At 38.9% G+C, this 16,991-nt stretch overlaps 1 protein-coding gene across 3 annotated transcripts in view; it reads right to left on the minus strand.

The window, feature by feature from the left end:
* Window positions 1-16,991, minus strand: part of Arid5b (AT-rich interaction domain 5B) — a 178,745-nt gene that overhangs the window by 30,076 nt on the left and 131,678 nt on the right. For 2 of the 3 annotated variants that reach the window (XM_046419660.2, XM_046419664.2), the window contains 3 exons: window positions 12,938-13,050; window positions 6,671-6,875; window positions 4,630-4,682 (listed from right to left, as the gene is read on the minus strand). In XM_046419660.2, coding sequence (XP_046275616.1) covers window positions 4,630-4,682; window positions 6,671-6,875; window positions 12,938-13,050 — 371 coding nt within the window. Of the gene's footprint in view, window positions 1-4,629; window positions 4,683-6,670; window positions 6,876-12,937; window positions 13,051-14,520; window positions 14,946-16,991 lie in introns of those variants that run through there. The other variant, XM_046419662.2, reaches the window with a different exon arrangement.

The raw sequence follows: 16,991 nt of genomic DNA on the forward strand, positions 1-16,991 counted from the left end.
CTACTCTATCTTCGTTCCAAATATTGTGTCTGGCTTGCCATCAAATGGTTAGCAAAATGGAAATTGCTTTAGCAAACCACTCTCCATATGCTGCATCCTGGTAATATCCCAAGCTACTCTTCCAGCGTTAACTGCTTCCCCAGACACTGAGGTGAAGGTTTCTGTAGCTCGCCAGTTCTGCCTCTTCAATTGTAGGTGATCCATTCTCTAATGTTTGGGAGGAAAAGGTGGATAGATGACTGCAGAGTAAGAACCCTCACTGCCAACCAATCAAAATGCCAGAATATTGTTTTTTAGAAAATCAAATCTGTTCAATGCATTTCTGATCTCTAAACCTAAAAATGAAGTGACACTTTATACATTTCCAGCAAAAGCAGAGGAGGCTAGGGGATTGTATATAGTCATTAGTCAAATGCCATAAAGGCTTAAAATAAAACTTCTGCTCCTCTTTTTTTTTTTTAATTCAATTTGAGGGTTGTGAAGGACTGAAATGAAATAATCCATAATCCACAATTCAAACCAGAAGGTTTGGAATAGTTTATAACCACAAACAAAAACAAGCCAATTAAGATGGCCTCTTTTTATAACCAGAAGGAATTCCAGAAAGATGTCTTTATCCAATCACAAGTTAACAGCAGAAGTAATACATCTACAAATTTTAAACTTGCACTTTGTGATTATTACTGAATATTTACATTATCAAGATTTTTTGACCCATCTCCTAAATTCATATTCTTTCCCCAAGAATCAGACAAAAAAAAAAAAAAAATCTCAGCTAGTAACTCATCCATCTGGTAAAGCTCAAGTTTGAATGGACTGAAAGATGGTGTTAACAAAAGCAAGTTATTAGACCCTCTTTCCAAGACATGGCCCCAAACATGTAGAAAACATTTTAGATACATAAGGAATTGCTAGGAATGGAAGGAACAAGGAATGGTCATTTATGAATGTCTTTCCTCTCAGTGAATCTATGGAGGTTGAGACCATTGTGTTCAAAATTCTCAGCAAGTCAGAGACTGAAGAATGACACGATGACACCATGCAATTCATTTCATCTTCCTGTGCCCCAGTGTCCTCATTTGTAAAATGAGGATATGAACTAGAACAGAGCAAGAAGCCTTTTTTTTACACAATTGTCAATTCAAGAAAGACACATAACATGAGAGTGCTACACCTTCCCTTATTCAGAGTGCAATGGCTCTAAGTTGAACTTTGACCACCACTTTACGGAATGGAAAAATACTCATCTGAAGCTTGGTGCTGCTCCTGAGCTGTGGAAATGTTAATATTCTAGCATGTTTACATGTATAAAGTCAAATGTCTAATCTTTGATATTTAGCTTAGATTGGGGTCCCATTTTGAAGCTAGGTGCTGTGGAAGATTCTCAGACTCTGCATATTATTGTACATTTCCTAGACTGACTTCAAAATTAAGTTTTCTCAGATTTTTACTAGTCAAAACATGCCAATAGGTTGGGATTGTGGCTCAGTGGTATAGTTCTTGCCTAGCATGCATGAGGCACTGGGTTTGATCCCCAGCACCACATAAAAAAACTAAGTAAACAAAATAAAGTTATTATGTCCACATACAACATAAAATATTTAAAAAAATATGCCCAGATGTCTGTAATCCTGGTGGGTTGGGAGGCTGAGGCAGGAGAATCTCAAGTTCAAAGACAGCATCATCAACTTAGCAAGGCCCTAAGCAACTTAGAGAGACCCTGGTCAAAAATAAATAAACAAATAAATAAAATAAAAATGAAAAAGAAAGTAAAAAGGGCAGCAGATGTGGCTCAGTGGTTAAGCACTTCTGGGTTCAATCTGCAATAACAAAACAAATAAACAAAACAAAAACCAACCAACCAAACAAAAAATGCCAAGAGAAAACTATATTCTATACATAGAAGTTATGGAAGCTTAGATGCAGGATGGCAGTGTTGAATTTAGATGCCTATAGGGCTAATAGGTAGCATGAAGCATCAATGAAGGAAGGAAACTGGAAAGGAAATAGGGAGGAATTTCTTTAAAAATTTTGTTCATTGCTGGGCATGGCAGTGCTTGCCTGTAATCCCAGTGGCTCAGGAGGCTGAGGCAGGAGGATCACAGGTTCGAAGACATCCCCAGCAATTTAGTGAGACCCTGGGCAACTTATTGAGACCCTGTCTCAAGATATAAAATTAAAAAGGGGCTGTGGATGTGACTCAGTACCAAACAAACAAACAAAACTGTTCATAACCAGCTAGAGGGAAGATACCAATGTGTAATCTGGACTTCTATCTTCTCCCACCTCAAGCAAGGGGATCAGACTATGTCATCCCCCAATATGCAAATTGGCATAAGGATCATCTAAGATGAAGGCAACTGAGAATCAATAGATGCAAGAAGACCTCTCTGCCCTTCCTTTATCAGCCTAAAAGCAGCATAAATTTCCACTTGTGAAAGTGAGCTCCCCACCCCCTGCCGCCCACAGAGAGAAGAGCTACTCTTATCACCAGAGATGGGAGGTGGCAACCTTCTATGCTCCCCACTTTCCACAGTCCACTGAGTAACTCTAGGGGTTGTCATTGCCACCATCATTTAATTCATTCTCACTTTCTGGAAAGCCATGACCGTTTATCTCTAAATCTCTTTCATGCCCCCTCCACCACCACCAATCTGCTCAAACGTCATCAGAGCCATCAAGCCTTCCTTCCCCAGCCCCACAGGGGAACTGCTTTACCTCTACAGAGCACTGATCTTTTTCCACCTCTTCTTTTATCTACAGTTTCTTATGAATGGTAACTTAAGGACAAGAACCATAGGCCTAGATATTTTGCTTTTCCCACAGTGTCTAATACAAGCCTTGTACACACCAAGTATTCTGTAAATATGTGATCAAGTGATCTGCTGATCCTACAGTCATTCATTCATTCAACGAAAGAATAAATATTATTTGTTGAAAGATTCCACAAATGCCCTGAAACTTATCAGAAGTTTCTTCTGTACATTCTACATCAACTTGCTGTCTCATGGGGAAAAAAAAAAAAATCTTTGTAAAGATACAGAAGATACAAAAGCAGGAAAAACTGATTCTGTGAAATGTGCTGGCACTCTTCCTATCAGTGAATAACAAAAAGTTCCTGAGTTTTCTTTTTAAAGATATTTCATAATGTTGTGCAATATCATGTAACTATGTGCAATCACGGTTCATAAAAATGTATTCTCTTATTCTTAATATTTAGATTTAGACTTAAAAGTCTAGGCTGTGAGGTTGACTACTAAGTTATCATCATTTTCACATGGATGAAAGCTATAATTAAGATTTTGGAAAACTATGAGCTACAGTGACAAGGAATCTATATTCTGGTCCTATCAACAGACTCAATCAAATGAAAATTATTGTATTTATTTTTACACAGGGTACTTGGTAAAACAAATATTTCAAGTAAATTCAAGTGTATGAAATCCACATTTTATATATAGTTCATGTGAGTATTGTATTTCCTTATATACCACACATATACCCCATATATCAAATAAATATTTTATATATACATATAATCATATCAAAGAATTTCTAGTCAGGGTTCATAGCAGATATCTCTATAGTAAATACCAGGTTATCTGAATCACATAATGTTTGCCATCTTTTCCCATCCCAAGCCTCTAACATCAAAACATGATATTAGTTTATGGAACAATATGCTTTATCTGGCAAGAAACACTGGTTGTTGTGTTTGGGCTAAAATAAATTTCATTTTCTTGACTCTGTCTCTTACTGTCATTTTACTATGGTACAGAGATATTCCAGATTACTTCTTAAGGAAAGAAAAAATAATTTCTTACTCAATTGCAGAAGAAACGGCACAACTTAATCTGATCATTGTGTGGAGGAGAAAATATTTCCAGTGACGACATCTTCCTATGTCAATTGATTTTATTACAGATGTCATCTCTGTGTGCTATATTAATGCAGCTCTTTTTTCTTATTTCAAGATCTTAATCTTGGTTTGTTGCTCTAACATTTTATTGGTTCAGAATACATGCTGTAAAAATCCGTGGCCATCAAATTTTCCCGAGGGCTAAAAATAACCCATTCCTGTCAGTTGGAATTAGCTGATAAAGGTGTCAGAGCCTGTTCTGAATAAGTTTGATAACTTCCTGTTTATGCAGCAGTGACCCTTGTCTAATAAAGCTTCTTTGCCCTAGAACGAAAGGAGATTCTGCTGCATTCTATTCCTTAATGGCCAATCCTGATTACTTTTGAAAGCCTTTAATACATTTCCCATATTAGACATGAACAGATGTCAGGTATGTTGCCAAGGGAAATTTCTTTTATGCAATCTTGGCTTGTTGTACAATAATAGCCCTTTCTCAACATGGGAAAAAATTACAGACCCAACTAATTTCCCTGACAGGGGAGAGTTACATATGTTTTCCACTTGTAGTTTTTACGACAAGTTTACAATTTTGCCAAACCTGGAACTAATTGGGACTGTTTCCAAAAGCAGCCCAATAAACCCCCAAAAGTGTAGAGCCATTTGAAAAGGCAGTCAATGATGGTTTGCTTTTGCATTTTCTCCATTTTGGCCAAAGAGAGGGGGAAAGTTAGATTGCAAAATTATTTCATTTAAGTTGCTTAAACACTTACTGTTTCATATCCTCCCAGTTTTTGAGCAGCTTGAAACATAGTCCAAAGGTTAACTGTTAGAGGGACAATAAGTATTTAGATAAGCATTGCATTAACATAATTCCAAGAAATGTCAATTAAAACATTTTGTTTTGTTTTTCAATGAGAAAGAGAAAAAAAAAAAAAGAAATACTAATGTACCCCAGAGAGCTAAATTCTTAGGAAATATTTTGCCAAAGGGCATTCAACAACAGAATCTATTATACCACTTAAAATATTTCTTAAGAAACAGTCAAAAAACTACAGAGAGGTTCTGGTTTCAGGATAAAGAACAACATAATTTTAGTTCTGTTGCCATCAGTAGAGCAAAAAAAAAAAAGCTGAATTAGAGTGACCTTGGGAAAATGTGCCAGGATTTCAAAACTGGGGTTGGTCTTACCTAGCCTTTAGAAAGAAGCCATTGACTAAACAGTAATAAGTAATGCTTCCCTCAGATAAGACCTTTCTGGGATCAATAAATTACAGCCACTTTAATATATGATTACCTTCCTAATATTAAGACTGTCTGATGGCAACACTATATTAAAGGCTCAGACCACATGTATTTCATAAGTACGTGGTCCCTTGCAATAAATGACAAAGAAAACAAGTAATTCATGTGGGAGGCAACCACCTTACCATAGGTCAAAGGGAAGGAAGATGTTCATTCACAGAACAACTGAGTCATGAGCTCATTTAGTCCCCTAATTTGCCTGTGTGATGTTGCTAATGTTTTTTTTTTTTTCCAGATTCTCTTTGTAGGATTTGCATACATTTATACTGTTAAACAATTATGCCCAACTGCCAGCAACCTTGTTTCATTTGTAGCAAATACCATGGAATGTGACTGCTACAGATTTGATTCTTTTATTTATAAGAGGGAAAAAAATTGAACTTCTAGTTATTCTGTGGTAAGGGAAATGAATAAAATGAAAATTAAAAAAAAAAAGGCTCTTTGACACAACGTGTTCGCAAAGCCTCATTGAACCTTGCACTATTTCAAAGCTATCAAGAGCCCTGCCTCGGCCTTGATTTAATCTGAACCAATGCATAATGCAACAAAGCTGTTCATAGTACATTAATTTTACTTCTATTTCAAGCAACCAGTTTTCAGACAAACATTGTAATCATTCGTAGTTATATAAGTTTATAATGGCTGTGAGTGTTCTCTTGCAATCAGTGCCAATTGCTATTAGGTATGTAAATTGTTATGTAAAACATACAGGTTTGACATTCTTCATCAAAATGACACATGGTTTTAATCTAGGAAGATGCGTTTAGAGAAAATACTATTTCAAGCCAGAGGCTCATTGCTTTGTGCACCACTAAATCCAGACAGAGGCAAAATATATATTCAGTGGTGAACTCAGGGCAACACCAGGATTTCTTCTCTTTTGATATGGAATTTTGCTAGGCTTTGAGTTCCCTGGTCTACTTGTACACAACAATACTTAGATGTACATCTCGAACTTATTCAAAACTGGGACCTCTGTTCAAATCTATATATTTCTTGTCTCCCCTGAAGTCCTATTTTTATTATCTTTTAACAAACTGGGGACATAGGAAATGTGTTTTCTCTTTGTGGTTGTTTTGTCCATCTTTAAATGTCTTCCTTTCATATGCTGTCTTTTTCACAGGCAACATCTGGCCTGATAAGGCTACGTCATATTATTATCTCACAAGAAAGGCGTTACAGGCACTCAAAATTGACAAAACAGAAAATAAGAAAACTTTCAACATGTCTATTTCCAGTCATAATCAGTGGATTCAAACCTATAAATATCTCACTGCAACTGTCCCAGAAGGGAACAATGTAGCGGAAAGAGGCAGGGAAAAAAATTCTTGGCTGGGACAATTTGGAGATTTAGTATAAACAGAGAACACCATCCCCAGATTTGGATTTCAACATAATTCCAAATAAAGAAGAAAAAAACAAAAAACCCAAAAAACAGAACTTCTTTTTCCCCATTTCAAAGAATTTGAGCAATTTTGATGTTTCAAAAATGAAAACCAGTATACTTACTCTGTTTAAAACCTAAATAGGGTATTCGTTCTATTGGCGTTTTCCTTTCTTTCATGTACTTATAAAGTGCCACCAAGAAGGCCTGTTCATCTGCCCTGCACTCTTCACCAATGGCCAGCTTTGGTTTTTCTTCATTGGAGACTTTTTTACAATTATTATGGTTATTCTTCGGCTTAGTCAAGGCTGACCTGGCCTCACATTTCACCTGGAAAACAGAAAATACACCACATCAAATCAGGCACAGCACTTGAGGGTTTACAAAGACATGGCTGGTGACACTACCCTGAGTGGGAAGGACAAACCAGTAAATTACTCTTGCCCTGAAATGGCTTTTTAGAAGTATCATCACATGTGAACTATCCTAGAATCAGGGGCTGGTCAATTTGTAAAGGGCCACATGTTAAATATCCTAGAGTTTGGGGCCCTGTGGTCTCTGTTAGAATTACTCTGTTCTAGCTTAAGAGCAACATGTAGATGATCGGGTGTGGCTATGTTCCAATAAAACTTTACTGACAGAAACAGGTGGCCAGTGGCCTGTAGTCTGCTTAACTACACCAGTTTCTTTTAGACTCTTTACAAGTATGCTGAAGCCAGAAATAGTGTTTGTATGAACCTTTTTGTCTGCTTCTTGACACATCTTTTTTTCCCCCCTAAGGGATATTATCTGTGTCCTTGAACAAACTTTGCTTTTTAAATAAATTGTCCCAGTTTGTTACACTTTGTATCAAAATGAATGACAAGTTTGGTAAACTTATCTTGTTGATATTCTTGCCAGCAACCTGGAAAAACAAGCCAATGCCAGCCCATACTGGTAACATGAAAGCCAGCCAGGTCTCTTCTGTCTGTCACCTAAGGGTGACTCCTGAATACACCCTCAGTAGGAAACAAAAGACCCCACTCTTTAATGAGGACTTCTTGCTTTTCAGTCTGCTCTGAGACTATAATAGAAGATGTTCACTTGCCACAAAAGACAGAGTCGAGGTCAGCTAAAAACTCAAGAAGAGTGAGTGAAAAGCTCTATGATTAAGAAATAAATGGCAGTAAGCGCTCCAGATGTTCTTCCTTCCACACTACAGGCGGATATGGAGCTCGGCATGTGGAGCTGCTAACCTAATGTTCCCTCCTAGCTGCCATGTTCTACAAGAGGCCTTTGATGGTTGTTAAATATAACACTAAGTTGCTGAGCTATTTTAATTGTAAAAGGGGGAAGTACAAAGGGTCAGACTTGGAGTTCAAGTGCGCCCATGGGGAATGTGTACATTCCAATATTCTTTACATCTCCATATCTAACATCGGGCAGGAAGAGGGCAAGTGCTGAGGAAATGTTATGAATAAAAATGCCCCACAGATTCTACAGTGTTCTCCATTTCAGATTTCTGAACCCTTATTCTTTCCCTGCAGATTCTCCTTCCAAGCACGAAGAACATAAAAGACCAAGCTTATGTATTAAAGGGGAGCATCTTCTGTGAGGGTTTTCTTTATTGCTTATTCTCTCAAGTGAACACATTAGTTTGATGTTGTTAGACTGGTCCTAGAAAAATAAAACTTCATGCACAACTCTTTCAGCGGGGCCTCTAGATAAGGTTTCAATTTTTAAGGGGCTGTGGAAATGAGATTAAAACAATTTTTTTTTCCATGTAGAAGTTTTACTTACAATCTTCTCATACTTTGGTACTTTGTGGTATTATATGAAGGCAAACATCCTGTGAAACTTTATGCCATCATCATCTTTCACTGCCAAATTCTAGGTTGTTGGGTCCAAAGTTCTGATGAAATTTATTATTTGATGGCTCATAAAATCACTCTAGTTTTAATCTATATTGCCTTTCAGCCCTTTTGGAGTGTTTATTAGGTGGCCAGGGTCTATTGTAAGAGGTGTTTAGATGTTGATTATTTCATTTCATGCTCACAGCCCCTGGTGAGGTAGGTTCTTATTCTCAAATTATGAAAGTGGAAACTGAGGTACAGATAGAATGAGTAACATGTAAACATGTACAAGTTTATATGAACATACACAAATTCACAAGTGGTAAGTTTGGAACTGAACTCTGCCTTTAATGTCGAACTCTAGGGTTTGTGGTTTTAATACACTATGCTTTACCGACACTCTTAATAAAAATGTTAAAGTCTGCAGTCAAAATGAACTTTTTAATTAAAAAAGTAAATCTTATTACTAGGCATTACAAAACTTACCACTTAGAAATGCGATTTTTCAAGTGAGACATAAAATACAAGACTAGGTGGTTTTCAAATCATAAAAGAGCTTCATTCCTTCTATTGTACATAAAGCTAAGAGAAGGAAACCCTACATCAACTGAGCACCCACGATGAGCTAGATACAAGGCTATGGTTTCAGAGAGCCTACCCTCATATCCATAAGAATTGAAAAAAAGGAGATATCTAGCTCCATTTTACAGTGGAGAAAACTGAGACTGAGAGTGGTCATGGGTCTTGTCAAATGGCTGGTGCGGGGCAGATGAGTGGGCTTAGAGCTCTGGTATAGAGAGAGCTCCAAACTCCAGTCTGGTATAGCAAGAGTAGAACTAAGGACTGTGGGTAAAACAGGCTGAGGCTTAAATCTGCAGGGGTAATGGACAGATTATCTCTATTATTAGGTCAGAAGCACCACTGCTTAGGGACTATGAAATTTGCTCTTTGTCTAGAGAGCTGTTTAACACTGTGCCTCACTTGTGTAGAAACACCCAGAAACAGAAGGAAAACCCACCAGGGTGCAGTAACCAGGTCCAAAATAATTCCCACCCCTTGCTTCACAGCACAGGCTCCCAGTGAAGCCAGGGTGCTGCCTGGTGAACTGCATCCTGATCTCAGTGGGTGCCCCAGCATGCTGCACCCAAGGAGACCAGCTATCAGCAAGAAGCAAACAAGCAAACAGTGGCTTCCCGGCTGCCACTAGCTCGATACTTTTTATTTTTACTTATTTTTTTTTTTTTTAGTTTATATAAGTTTAAGGTATTATTCTGTTTCTGGGTAGGACCAAGTTCTTTTCTACACTTTTTTTTTCTACATTTATCCAACACATTCTCAGTATTTTAATCTACTGAATTATTGCAGTGCAGGTGGAATGGAAACATGAGCTAGTCTTCATTTTGACCTTGAGAAAGCCCAGCCTTTTGACAGTGACAGTTAATTACTAGATTTGTTTTTCCTGACCTGAACACTGTACACCTGTTGCGTTCACTAAGCGCTCTGGGGTTTCCAAAGTGATTGAGGAAGTACTAATTAGAGAATCAACATTTAATGTTTTCAATGAACCACCACCTATTTGATATTAACCACATCCTTCCACGGGATTGAGTTATAACTAATCTAGTCTTTAACTGGGGCCGCAAGATATGCTGAACTAGTAATAAACAAGCTAGAGTTCTAATCTTGGTTTGGCCACTGATTTGCTAGTGACTCTCAGTTTATTCCTTGGTGAAGCAAGGATAATCCCTGGGGATAGTTCTGAGATGCAATTGACTTGAAAAGTATTGAAAATAATGGAAGTATTGCATTTGTGAAATATTAGAGTATGTTTGTGATTTAAGTAAAAGTAAATATTGCACACCATCGTGTCCTTCTCTGTGTTCCCTTTTGAATATAAACCACCTGTTACACACTTCTGGTCTTTGGAAAATGCTTGAAAGGTATAGGGAAATATTTGCCTTCTATCAATATAGATCTTTCATTAGCAACTTAGGCCAAGTTTTATCTAGAGCAGATTGCTCTAAGAACAAGACAAGGCTGCAGATCTGCTGCTTTAAAATCATCCCAGAAAAAAGACAGGATTTAAACCGAATGTCTTCAGAGAACTGGTAGCTCTCTCCCCATGTGACTTTTGCTGTCTTTGAGAAGTCATAAAATTCTCTCTCCCTGGGAAAACAGGGTCTTGCAAAGCTGCCATCATGTACTCCTTGAAGAGACTGCAACCTTTTGATAGTGACAGGCAAATTACCAGGCACGAATACAAACCCAGAGGGTCCCACTCTAGGAGATTTGCTGTGTGGAGCTGCAGGAAGCTGGTACTTATCCATAGTTAGAAAAGGTCTGTTTGAGGCACTTTTTAAAAAATAAAAATAAAAATAAAGAAGAGTCACACAGCCCTTAAAGTCAAACAGCTCATGGTCGCCTAACATATTCCTTCCAGTTCAGCAAATGAAGAGATGGTCACAGCTTATACTCTCTACTATAGCATTTCATGGGAAAAGACCACTTTAAGAAACAAGTGCCATTTTAATAGCTGTCCTGGTCCCAGATGTGGCTTGTTCACTCTATAGGGTTTTTTAGACAGGTACTAACAGACGAGCTCACCACACTTCACACCTATCAATCAATCTTCCTCAGTGAGTTGAAATGGTTTTGGAGACCCACTGGAAATGACCAAGGCAGGACTCTAATCCAAGACTGCAAAAGGAGCCAAGCCATCTGACCAGTCCCCAGGAGCTGACTGCTGCATGACATTCACCCAGCACATGAACAACAGATGGGTTATGTGTCCCTTGTAAAAATTCTGAATGACAGCAGTGGTACAAGGTGGGGTGAAGGGGTCACTTAGAAATCTCAGGCTTGACTTCCATCCCTCCTAATGAGAATAAGTCAGTGGACATCTAATATGACCCATCCTTAGAGCAGGCTCCTGTCTTCCTCAGTTTTGTGAGCCTGCATATGAGTCCGAGCTGCCTTCTGTAGAGAGGAACTTTGGAAGCAGTGTTCTTTCAGATCAATTGTATGAGTTTTAGAAAATCCCCAGAGGCATACTTGATAGTAACTCCAAAGCACTAGGGAAGTAGCTTCATCCTGCTGGACTCAGGCACAATATATGCTGGAGTAAACACATGATGTCACTCTTCAGGCGTGGACCGGCATCAACATGAGGCATGGGCAGTACCCACTCTGCTGAATGTGACAGGTCTAAACCCTTCTTGCTCCACTATGCAGAATCTGCAGGAACTTGCAAACTATATTATGTTCATATCACAAGGATAAACTATTCCAGCTGACATCCTTCAAGACCATGAGAACCAAAGCCCTAGGTAGGGAGCTCTAGGGCCCTGTCCAGCTCACAAGAAAATGTCCTTTGTGGTATCCTTGTGCACTCACTAACAGAAGGTCAATTGGAAACGGCACATTTCTACTTACTGAGCTCTTTTTAACCCTTTAGAATCATAAAAGCATGAAGAAATCCTACCCAAGAAGTCTTCAGAACTTCTTGATGAAACAATCATATGCAAAGATAAGATTTACGGAATGTGAATGTCTAAGACTTACTTCATTACACCCAGAAAGGGGTGGAGTACATGGGAGATAAATAGTAGAATGTCAACACAGAATTCATTTTTTTTTTTTTTGCCTACAGCAAAATCTTCCAAATTCATCAATAATCCAAATGCTCCCATTTTCAAAAGTTTAGTTCTTCCATCTGGAAATGTGCTGTCAGTTCAAATCTGGTATTCAATTCAGGTCGCAAAAGGATTATTGCTGTCTTTGGCTCAGAAACAACACCCACACACAAACCAATGACCGGAACATGGAAATCTGACCCAATCCCACAAAATTCAAAAAAGATAAGTCTAAAAATATGACGTGACTTTTCACCTTTCATGGTGCTAAATACTATGGGTGCACACTATAAAGATTCTAATTAATGCTTACACAAAATGGTCTGGGTCAAAGGGGGCCTGGAATTGAGACTTTCTTCATTAATAGAGATTTTAAAAAACATAGAAGTAGATATATGAGAATATGTATACATATAAATATTTTACTGTGTATCTTTAATTTTATTCTAATGTGAATTAGAGGTGACTTTGAAAAGTACATAACTAAAAAGATTAATTCTAGCCATTTCTAATTTCATCCTCTGCTAATCTCTGAAACATATTTAGATGAACACTTTCAGAAAGAGGATGGTTCAGCTGGTCTATTTTTGATTCGAGCAGAGTAAACTATGTCATTGTGTCACCTACTATGAAATCTCAGCCTCAGTGACGTGGGTGCTTAATCATCTGTCCTTTATCCAACAGGCCAAACTGGGAGGTGGGAAGCCTTTCTGTTGACAAATCAAAATGCCTGCCTCCCACCACCCCCAGACACCAGGGAAGGGAGGTGGCAGGAACAGACATGCATAGTGCTTTCAAAAGCTCTGAATACCAAAGTCCAATTCTAAATTGAAAACTGCCACCAAGGCACAAGAGCAGAAAGATGAAGAGAAAAAGAAAAAAATGAAAAAATGCATCAAAGTGAATACCATGGAGTGAATGATCATACCTTGGCAACAGCTTTACCATCGGAATTATTGTTGGAATCCTTAGCTCCACTGAATGAATCTCTTCTTTGTGGGCACGGTTTCTTTTTGCGTGGTCTGCCTTTAAGATTTGGCGCTGAAAACAAATGGAGAATAATTGATATACATTTTCATTGGCATGGCTTTCCTCAGTAAAGACAATCTTATAGCAGTGATATCCTCTAGTTGTTCAGAGAAATGTACATATCTGTGGCAGCCAACTCTCATTAGATACTTCTCTCTCTGGAGGGCTGCAGTTGGGTAGACTATCCCCCTCTGTACATTTCCCAAAGCTAAGTGATTATACTTGACTATGTCTAATTAATATAAATAAAATGAAGACTAAAGGATGATGATAAGAAAAATGCCCTTCCCCACTGTTAGAAAAGAAGCATTTGAGGCTGAAAGATAACCCTGAACTGGGCTTCAAGATCATTCTGTGTATTTGGTTTTGTGTCTTGTTTTCTGAAACCTAAGTGATAATGCCAGCACACTATGTATCATAGTAATCTAACACTTGAAAACATCTCTCTTCGAAAGTGTTTGGAGACATGAACATTTTCTCAAATTATCATACAGAGTAACGAGAGAGAGAGAGAGAGAGAGAGAGAGAGAGAGAGAGAAGGAGAGAGCACAAGCTATGGAGTCTTTTACAATAATAAACTGGAAAGTATTTTTATGTGTTTTTACTAATAACATCATGACCAGCATGTTTCAAATCTCAATAAATCTGGGAGATACATTTAAATCAGCATGTTCTCTTTTCTTTCTCAATATATTTTTTATGAAGATCTAGAGGGTTATTTAAAATAAATCCCAAAGATTATGCTGGGGTTAACTTGATTCCACTGGGGTTAAACTATTTAAAAGCCATAGACAAGATATAAATCAGTTCTATTTCATCCTTGATGTTGAGCTTGGTCCCTTTTAAGATCTGTACAAAAAGTAGTGGGGCGGGGGAGGCTGCTGTTTATGGAGTGCTGTGACTGTCCGGCAGCAGCTTTCACATTTGATTTCATCAGTCACTCAAGTCCAGCAAAATTAAAACCAACCAACTAACCAAACTGCCCTTGAACAATTCCAAACTCATGAATTCAATCCCGGCAACTTCTTTCAGACCTTTAAAGGTACCCGACACTTTCTATTACTTCCAGAGATGATTATGACAATGTCCAATCTGAACAACGCGAAACCCTCTTCACTGTTGTTAAATCTCACTTATGACAAGCAGTTTAACCCGTGGTTTTAGGATATTTTACATTTGTACTCTTTTTACAGACACAATTAATCCCTTTAATTTCATTTTTCTGCTGCGGTTATCAGTTTTTGCTGTGAAGCTCAGCAAGGCAGAGAGAGAGCTAGCTGCCTTGTCAATCAAGAGAGAAAAACAAAACAAAAACAAAAAGTTCCAAAAGTGGTTTCGGGGCTCAGGTCCCCTTTCCCAGTCCCGCTCTCATCTCATTCCTCAAAACATTGGTCTGAAAGTCCATCCCAGAAAGCCAGCCCGGAATTATCAAAGGTAAACAAGCTCACAAACAAAATCAAGCAAAGAGAAAGTAGAGATTACCCATTCCAGTCGACAAACATCTGCCTGATTGATGTCTGTGTTCATGAAAGCTACAGCATGTGACTGCTCCCCGGCCACATCCCTGAAGTCTCTACTCCGTGTGTGTCAGCCTCCCTGTGAATGCTCCCCGCGAGGCTCGGTCTCTGCTTACAACTCCCCTCCCCCAGCAGCTCCATTACTCATGTAAACACTCGGCAGTGACTAGCACCGAGTGTGTGGGATGAGCTCTGAGCACTTTGCTGGAGCTGCCAGACTGGCAGGGAGGGCTCTGCTCTCTCCACCTCCCCGCTCTCGGGGCTGGTGATTTCATCCGGCCTGTTTTGTGGATCCTGACCTCTTGCTCCTCTGACTGCAGCGTGATGCCACGTTCCATGAATCTGACACGGTCCACAGCCTGGAGCCAGGGTGGGGGCTATTTTGTTTAGAAGACTTTTGTGTAGCACAGAAGTGTTTCCACAAGTGACCCAAGTGTTAAGACTTTAATGACCCCCAGGAAAGGATGTACTTTCATGTCCCTTATCAAAATAATAGCCCAGCAGAAAAACTTGACAGAAACAAACAGAACTGGAAAGGAGGTGTGTGTGTGTGGGGGGGGCGGGGGGGTCGGCTGGGGGAGCAGGTCTGAGACATTTCATCACAAGTCCCAGAACAATATCCCCTCTGTTCTAAGACTTGTTACTATCATCTTCCCCCTCCCAACATTTTGGTGAAAAGCACTTAAAACCTAAAAGGCATTTATTTCCAGAAAAGCTTTCAAATCCCAAAGGCCTTTTTTGAAAAAGATAACTTGCATTGAACATGCCATTTTAAATACCAAAGGCAAAGGTTCCAGGAACCCACAAGAAGTCATCCCCCAACTGAGTCTATTTTCTCCATTCTTTGAGCTGTTTTCAGAACCCAAAGAAGCACAAGTCCTTCCCCAGCAGATTCTGAGAATTACAAATTTAGAACAGACTAGCACCAAATATTCTGGTCACATAAACTGAAACTCTAAATGGAATTTGATCAAAAGCAAAAACCTTTGGTTCCTAATAGGACAAGTACTTGTGTATCTCAGGTACTATTAAGTAATTCTCACTAGTATCTCAAGGCTCGAACTCAACTCTGTCTTTAAGCCTCCCCTCTCTTTTGCTATCCTTCTCTTATGGAACATATCACTACATTTCATGTGCTGGAGCTGTGCTTTTTGGCTTATAATTATAGTGGACTGGCCTTAAGGGCAGGACCGTGTCCATTCAGCTCTTATCTGCCCCAGCACAACACTCAGGGGGTGGCATTACGTAACAAATTTATGGAATGAACAAGTGACTAATGAAAATAAAGATGGCCACATATTCTTTGCAACCTCATGAACTGGGCTGGCCAACCTGACCATGTGGTATACTTGGGATTCTGGACACTGGTCAAACTGCATTCACCTTTATGACTTGTGCTGATGCTCATAGAACATAAGCCAATGACTTGAAGTTGCACTGTGAATTGGGATAGGAGGCCTCCTGATAACTGTTGAGCCATTGTGTTTGGCATCTTGGTAAGGTCATATCCTTGTCCTACATGCAATGAACAAATGAAGACCACAAATGTTCAATGTCCTAGAAGCAGAGGAGCAGTAAACATTAGGCAAGAATCCCCAAAATACAAAAGAAGACTTTTTGGATTCAAAAGACCCCAGCTGAAACTTTGGGATTGAGGGGCTGGCTTTTGAGGATAGAGGAATTTCTGGTTTCCAGACTTCATCTTTTTCTCCTTGGGAGCAGTAAAACAAATCATTTGCTAGGCCAGTGATTCAAAGTAAATACACCATGATGTGATGGTGGCCAGGGGCAGGGTGGGCTCTGAATTTTTATTTATTTACTTAAGAAACAGCTCCACTCCTTCCAATCACCCTGGATGGACTCATATTTACCCTCTTCTTGAAAGCCAAGGACTATATACATATGAGAAAGCCAAGAGTCTAAGATTCCAGAATTGTAGCAGCTTTGGTGCTTTAGGTTGGACTAATCTCTATTCACAAAGTTCTGCAGAGCCAGTGGTACACTCCCTGGTACACACTTGGTTCCTGACAATTCTTTAAACAATTAACAGTGCAAAGCAATAAATGCACAGCTACTTGTGCTTCTATGCGTAAATAATCCCCTGCCCTGGCCTGGCCTGGCTCATCATAGAGTTCAGTAAGTGCTTTTTGTATGAATATTTTCAATATTACATACCCATAACCAAAGTAGCTAATACTTCATACTTGCTGTATGCTTGTTACTGTTCAGGATGCTTTATGTGCAATAACTTATTCAAAATTTACGACAAACCAATGAGGGAGATGCAAATTCTTATCCCTGTTTTACAGATCAAGAAACTGAGGCAGAGATGAAATTACTTGTCTCAGGTCATGCAAATGGTTATTGATAGTGGAATTCCAACCCAGGCAACTGGACTTTATCCAGAGCCTCTGCTTTAAGCAGATTCTAATAGAC

Source organism: Marmota monax, unplaced genomic scaffold (genome assembly GCF_021218885.2).
Source record: "Marmota monax isolate L192 unplaced genomic scaffold, Marmota_monax_Labrador192_F-V1.1 WCK01_AAM20220418_F8-fsc00019, whole genome shotgun sequence".
NCBI classification, from domain to species: domain Eukaryota; kingdom Metazoa; phylum Chordata; class Mammalia; order Rodentia; family Sciuridae; genus Marmota; species Marmota monax.